Here is a 7,566-nt window from a genome sequence, read left to right as displayed (position 1 = left end):
ATCCTCTGCAGGACGCGGCCCCGCAGCTCCTCCCGCACCGGCCACCAGCGGGAAGGGGCTGGGGGGACACTGAGACCCCCGAGGGTCTCCAATACCCCCAAACCCACTCCCTATTTCCCCCAAACACCCCTGAACCCCATCCCCATTTCCCCCCAAACACCCCCAAACCCCATCCCCATTTCCCCCCAAACAACCCCAAACACCATCTTCATTTCCCCCCAAACACCCCTAAAACCCCACTCCCCATTTTCCCCCAAACACCCCGAAACCCAATTTCCCCCCCAAATCTCACTCTCCCCACCACAGCCCAGACACAGAATCAGCAGCAGAAACAGCCGCGTTTATCTTATTTTATATTTTATTTTATTTTATTTTATTTTATTTTATATTTCTGCTCCCAGCACCCCCAGCCAGCACATCCCTGGGGCCCCCCGTTTCCCCCAATCCCAACCCCGCTCTCTCCATCCCTAACTCCGCACGGGCACGGTTGCCCGGATCCTCTGCAGGACGCGGCCCCGCAGCTCCTCCCGCACCGGCCACCAGCGCAGCGCGGGGTCGCGGGGCTCGGGGGGCCGCTCCCGCTGCCCGCCCGGGGCCACGCTCAGCAGCACATTGAAGCAGATGCCATCGGTGTCCCCAGAGTCGCCGGGGCTGTGCTGCAGCCCCAGCAGCCCCAGAGCCTCGGGCTGCGCCTCCCAGCCCAGGCGCTCCCGCAGCAGCCGCAGCAGCGGCGGGCGCAGCCCCGCACGCAGCTCGGCCGGGGATGTCCCGCAGGCCACCACGGGCAGCTGCGGGGTGGCAGCGGTGGCCAGCAGCAGCCACAGCTCGCCCGAGGCGTTGGAGAAGGGCAGCAGGAGGCGCAGGCAGAGCGGGGAGCAGGGCAGCTCCCGCGGCAGCGTCGGGGGGTGCGCGGGGCTGCGGCGGTAGCGGGCGGCGAGCTCCAGCACGGGCAGGATGTCCGGAGAGCGCAGCGGCAGCGAACGGGGGTCCCCGGGCCACCAGGTGGCTTGGAGGGACTCGGAGTCAGCCTCCTCCAGGGTCTTCAGGGTCCCACCTGAGCGTACAGGGGGGGCACGGAATGGGGGGACAGCGGGAAGGGGCTGGGGGGGACACTGAGATCCCCGAGGGTCTCAAACACCCCCAAACCCCACTCCCCATTTCCCTCAAACACCCCCAAACCCCATTCCCTATTTTCCCCCTAACACCCCCAAACCCCACTCCCTATTTTTCCTCAAACACCCCCAAACCCCACTCCCTATTTTCCCTCAAACACCCCCAAACCCCACTCCCTATTTTCCCTCAAACACCCCCAAACCCCACTCCCTATTTTCCCCCAACACCCCCAAACCCCACTCCCTATTTTCCCCCTAACACCCCCAAACCCCACTCCCTATTTTCCCTCAAACACCCCCAAACCCCACTCCCTATTTTCCCTCAAACACCCCCAAACTCCACTCCCTATTTTCCCTCAAACACCCTCAAACCCCACTCCCTATTTTCCCCCTAACACCCCCAAACCCCACTCCCTATTTTCCCTCAAACACCCCCAAACCCCACTCCCTATTTTCCCTCAAACACCCCCAAACTCCACTCCCTATTTTCCCTCAAACACCCTCAAACCCCACTCCCTATTTTCCCCAACCCCCCCCCAAACCCCATTCTGCATTTTCCCCCAAACACTCCCAAACCTACTCGCCATTTCCCCCATTTTCCCCCAAACACCCCACTCCCCATTTCCCCCAAACACCCCCAAACCCACTCCCCATTTCCATGGTTCAGAGGGGACACTGGTGGGACATTGAGACCCCCGAGGTGGCCTCAGAGGGGACACTGGTGGGACATTGAGACCCCCGAGGTGGCCTCAGAGGGGACACTGGTGGCCCTGTGTGGGGCTTTGGGGGTGGTGGCAGGGGACTGCAGTGGCCTGGCACAAAGGTGCTAAAAAATCCATCATGGGGTTTGCAGGGGACACCAGTGAGCTGGCACAAAGGTGGCAGGGGACACTGATGCTTGGGCACAGGAGGGGTGGGGACACTGATACCCACCGTGGGGCTGGCAGGGGACAGGGACACCCATCACAGGGATGCCACTTGCCATCATGACACTGGCAGGGGACAGGGATACCCATCATGGGGCTGGCAGGGGACAGGGACACCCATCACAGGGACGCCAGCTGGTGACGGGGACACCCACCATGGAACTGTCAGGGGACAGGGATCCCCACCATGGGGGTGCCACTTGCCATCACAGGGCTGGCAGGGGACAGGGACACCCATCATGGGGGTGCCAGAGGACAGGGATACCCATCATGGGGGTGCCACTTGCCATCACAGGGCTGGCAGAGGGACAGGGATAAACATCACTGGGCTGGCAGGGGACACTGATAGCCACCATGGGGCTGGCAGGGGACAGGGGCACCCATCATGGGGGTGGCAGGGGACACTGCTACCCATCACAGGGGTGCCACTTGCCATTATGGCACTGGCAGGGGAGTGGCATACCCATCATGGGGCTGGCAGGGGACAGGGATAAACATCACTGGGGTGCCACTTGCCATCCTGGGGCTCATAGGGGACTGGGACACCCTTCATGGGGGTGGCAGGGGACACTGCTACCCATCACAGGGGTGCCACTTGCCATCATGGGCGTGGCAGGGGACACAGATACCCACCATGGGGGTGGCACTTGGCATCACAGGGCTGGCAGGGGACAAGGACACCCAGATACCCATCATGGGGGGTGCCAAAGGACAGGGATACCCACCATGGGAGCGCCACTTTCCATCATGGAGCCAGCTGAGGACCCTGACACCCACCACAGGACCACCTGGGGACGCTCCCCCCGTGCCCCCCGTGCCCCCCGTGCCCCCCGTGCCAGCACAAACCTGTGGCCCGTGCCAGGAAGGAGAAGCGGATCCAGGCCGGGCCGCGCTCCTCCAGCGCCAGCAGCGTTACGGGCTCGCAGTGCAGCCCCGACTCCTCGCGCACCTCCCGGCGCAGCGCGGCCACGATGGGCTCGCCCCGCTCCACCCGGCCCGCGGGCAGGTACCAGAGACCGCGGCACTCGGGCTTGGCCTCCTGCACCAGCAGCAGCGAGTCCTGGGGACAGGGGACAGCGGGGATGGAGCGGGGTACGGGGGGAAAGGGGGCTGGAATGGGGTACTGGGGATACTGGGGGCTGGAATGGGGTACTGGGGGCTGGAATTGGGTACTGGGGATACTGGGGGCTGGAATGGGGTACGGGGGGCTGGAATGGGGGTCCTGGGGATACTGGGGGCTGGAATGGGGTACTGGGGATACTGGGGGCTGGAATGGGGGTACTGGGGGCTGGAATGGGGTACTGGGGATACTGGGGGCAAGGGGGCTGGAATGGGGGTACTGGGGATACTGGGGGCTGGAATGGGGGCACTGGGGATGTTCTGACTGCACTGGGAGCACTGGGAAAATGGACTGGGGGCACTGGGGGTCACTGGGCAATGGCCAGGCTGCACTGGGGGGATGTTCTGGCTGCACTGGAGGGCACTGGGGGATGGACTGGGGGCACTGGGGGAATGCACTGGGGATACTGGGGGCACTGGGGAATGCACTGGGGCACTGGGGGGCACTGGGGAAATGGACTGGGGGCACTGGGGGGTGGCCTGGCTGGACTGGGGGACACTGGGGGAATGTCCTGATTGCACTGGGAGGCACTGGGGAAATGGACTGGGGGCACTGGGGGGCACTGAGGGATGGCCTGGCTGGACTGGGAGCACTGGAGGAATGCTCTGGCTGAACTGGGGGCACTGGGGGAATGGACTGGGAGAACTGGGGGATGGCCTGGCTGCACTGGGAGCGCTGGGGGAATGGACTGGGGGGCACTGGGAGCACTGGGGGGATGCTCTGGCTGAACTGGGGGCACTGGGCAAATGGACTGGGGGGCACTGGGAGCACTGGGGGGATGATCTGGCTGCACTGGAGGGCACTGGGGGATGGACTGGGGGCACTGGGGGAATGCACTGGGGGGCACTGGGGAAATGGACTGGGAGGCACTGGGGGGTGGCCTGGCTGGACTGGGGGGCACTGGGGGAATGTCCTGATTGCACTGGGAGGCACTGGAGAAATGGACTGGGGGCACTGGGGGGCACTGAGGGATGGCCTGGCTGGACTGGGAGCACTGGAGGAATGCTCTGGCTGAACTGGGGGCACTGGGCAAATGGACTGGGGGCACTGGGGGGCACTGGGGGATGGCCTGGCTGCACTGGGAGCACTGGGGGGATGCTCTGGCTGAACTGGGGGCACTGGGGGAGTGGACTGGGGGAACTGGGGGATGGCCTGGCTGCACTGGGAGCGCTGGGGGAATGGCCTGGGGGGCACTGGGAGCACTGGGGGGATGATCTGGCTGAACTGGGGGGCACTGGGAGCAGGGCTGCCTCACCTCCTGGTTGAAGAGCACGGCCAGCACGACGTAGCAAACGTTCCTGCCCAGGCGGACGGGCCCGGGGCACCCCTCGAGAGTCTCCCCCAGTTCCCAGGCGCCTCCATCCAGCACCGCCTCCAGCTCCGGCACCGGCGCGTCCCCCATGGGGGCGGGGGTCCCTGCGGGCGTGGCGGGGCCGCTCAGGGCGTGGCGGGGTCCTGGGGGGGCGAGGGGACCCCCCAGAGGTGCAGGCGGGGGGACAAAGAGCCGCGGCGGCGGGGGGGGGCAGGGAGGGGCTCCGGAGATTGGGGGGAGGGGGGGAAGGGTCTGCTGGACTGGGGGATGGGCGGGGGGGGGTAAATGGGGAGGGGGCGGCTGGGCTGGGGGGGGGCGGAGCACGGGAAGAGCTCGGTGGGTTTGGCGATGCAGGGGGGGGCGCAGAAGGGGAAGGGGCGGCTGGATTGGGGGACCCCCGGGGGGGGGTAAGCGGGGAAGGGGTCGGGGAGGGGTTTGGGGGGCAGGCGGGGGGGGCTGCGGTAGGACAGGGGCTGGCTGGACTGGGGGACCCCCGGCGGGGCGCAGGACGGGAAGGGCTGGCTGGACTGGGGTGGGGGGCACGGGAAGAGCTGGCAGGATTTGGGGAGCCGGGGGGGGCTGCGGTACGAGAAGGGCTGGCTGGACTGAAGGATGCACGGGAAGATGAAGGAGGTGAAGGGCTGGCTGGACTGGAGGGTACTGGGAGGGAAAGGATGGCCGGACTGGAGGATACTGGGAGGAAAGGGGTAGCTGGACTGGTGGTTACTGGGAGGGAAAGGCTGGCCGGACTGGAAGATACTGGGAGGGAAAGGCTGGCCGGACTGGAAGATACTGGGAGGGAAAGGCTGGCCGGACTGGAAGATACTGGGAGGGAAAGGCTGGCTGGACTGGAAGAGGTAGCGGGAAAAGGGGAGGCCAGACTGGGGCGTACTGGGAGGAATGGGATGGCTGGACTGGGGGATACTGGAAGGGAAAGGCTGGCGGGACTGGGCGGTACTGGGGGGAATGGGAGGAATGGGAGAGCCGGCACTGGGAGGAATGGGATGGCCGAACTGGGCGGCACTGGGAGGAATGGGATAGCTGGACTGGGCGGTACTGGGAGGAATGGGATAGCTGGACTGGGCGGTACTGGGAGGCACGGGATGGCCGAACTGGGCGGCACTGGGAGGAATGGGATGGCCGGACTGGGAGATACTGGTGGGGAGGGGCTGGCCGGACTGGGCGGCACTGGGAGGGTACGGGCGGCTGGACTGGGCGATGCCCGCGCTGGGGTAGAAGAGCTCGCTGGGCTGGGGGGTGCCGGGGGGGCTGGAGCTGGAGCTGGAGCTGGGGGGGTCCCGGGGGTCCCAGGGGGGGAAGGGCTGCAGGGCGAGCTGGGGGAGGGGCTGCTCCCAGCCTGGGGGGCACGGGGGGCACGGGGGGCACGGGGGCGAGCTGGGCTGCAGGGTGCAGGGGGGGCTGGGGGCGCACCAGGGCTTGGGGGGCTACAGGGAAGGGTTTGGGGGCTGCAATGAGGGTTCGGGGTCTATAGGGGAGGATTTGGGGGCTGCAGGATTTGGGGGCTATAGGGGGGATTTGGGGGGCTGCAGGATTTGGGGGCTATAGGGGAGGATTTACGGGGAAGCTATTGGGTGCAAGTAAGAGAGGGTTTGGGGGGCTACAGGGGAGGGTTTGGGGGGCAACAAGGAAAGGTTTGGGGGAGCTGCAATGAGGATTTGGGGGCTGCAGTAAAGGAGGGATTTGGGGGGGCTACAAGGAAATATTTGGGGGGATACAGTGTGCAGTTAAGGGAGAATTTGGGGGGCTACAGGGAAGGATTTGGGGGAGCTATGGGGTGCAATTATGGGAGGGTTTGGGGCGCTACAGGGTGCAGGAAGAAAATGGGTAGGGGGTCTGCAATGAGGGTTTGGCGGCTGCAGTAAAGGAAGGGTTTGGGGGGCTACAGGAGAGGGTTTTGGGGGGGCTATTGGGTGCAATTAAGGGAGGGTTTGGGGGCCCTCAGTGAGGGTTTGGGGGTGCGGTAAGGGCAGAGTTGGGGGGCTGCAGGGTGCAGGGAGGGAATGGGTGGGGGGGTTCAATAAAGGTTTGGGGGCTGCAGTAAAGGTTTGGGGGGCTGCAGGGTGCAGGGAGGGAATGGGTGGGGGAGTTCAATAAAGGTTTGGGGGCTGCAGTAAAGGTTTGGGGGCTGCAGGGTGCAGGGAGGGAATGGGTTGGGGGGGTACAAGGCAGGGCTTGGGGGGGCTGCAATCAGGATTTGGGGGCTGCAGTAAAGGAAGGGTTCGGTGCCTATAAGGAAGGATTTGGGTGGGTTACAGGGTGCAGTAAAGGAAGCGTTTGGGGGAGCTACAGGGGAGGATTTGGGGGGCTACAGGGGAGGGTTTTGGGGTGCTCTAAGGAGGCTGCAATAAAGATTCGGGGCTCTGCAATGCGGGCACGGTTTTGGGGGTGTTCCAGCAAGGCTCGGCGGGTGCAGCAGGGCTCGGGGGGCTTCCCCAAGGATGGGTGGGATGCAGGAAGAGTCGGGGGGCTGCGGGAAGGGGCGGGCGGGGGGCTGCGAGCAGCATCGGGAGGATGCAGGGAGGACGGGGGGGCTGCCGGGAGGGTGCGATGGGGGCCGGGGGGCTGCGGTGAGCCCGGGGGGGCCGCGGTGGAGCTTGGGGGGGGCAGCGGCGGCTCCGGGGGTCGCGGGCGGGCTCCGGGACCCCCGCCCCCCCCGCATCGCGCATGCGCCGCGCACTCACCGCGCCGGGGCTCTGCCGCGCCGGCACCGCCCCCCTGCTCAACGCCTATTGGGCAGTGCGCCGGCTCAGCTCGCCGCTCATTGGTTGAGCCTGCTGCCACTCAGATCGGGCGGGACTTGGCCTTAAAGGGGCCGCGTGAGAGCGTGGCGCAGAGTTAATTAGGCGGTGCTGATCCCGCGAGGGTCATCCCTTGGTGCCCATCGCCTCTTGTTCATGGCCCAGTGCCCTTTGCCCAGTGCTCGTTGCCTGGTGTTAATTAATTACTCGGTGCCCATTGCCCGGTGTCAATTAATTGCCCAGTGCCCGGTGTTAATTAATTGCCCAGTGCCAGTTGCTGGTGTTAATTAATTGTCCCGTGCCCAATGCCCGATGTTAATTAATTGTCCTGTGCCCA

The 7,566-nt window shown here is 65.4% G+C and overlaps 1 protein-coding gene across 1 annotated transcript; it reads right to left on the bottom strand.

The window, feature by feature from the left end:
• Positions 1-422: 422 nt before the first annotated feature.
• On the bottom strand, positions 423-7,267 carry NUDT18 (nudix hydrolase 18). Its single transcript, XM_054650711.2, has 4 exons — positions 7,173-7,267; positions 4,414-4,574; positions 2,885-3,098; positions 423-1,054 (listed from the first exon to the last, which is right to left on the bottom strand). Exons 2-4 carry the CDS (start codon positions 4,558-4,560, stop codon positions 468-470), a joined length of 948 nt encoding a protein of 315 aa, XP_054506686.1. The 5' UTR covers positions 4,561-4,574; positions 7,173-7,267; the 3' UTR covers positions 423-467.
• Positions 7,268-7,566: the final 299 nt, after the last annotated feature.

Source organism: Agelaius phoeniceus, chromosome 30 (genome assembly GCF_051311805.1).
Source record: "Agelaius phoeniceus isolate bAgePho1 chromosome 30, bAgePho1.hap1, whole genome shotgun sequence".
In the NCBI taxonomy this organism is placed as follows: Eukaryota; Metazoa; Chordata; class Aves; order Passeriformes; family Icteridae; genus Agelaius; species Agelaius phoeniceus.
Note: the sequence above shows the minus strand (reverse complement) of the source record. Positions and strands in the feature narration are given on the sequence as shown.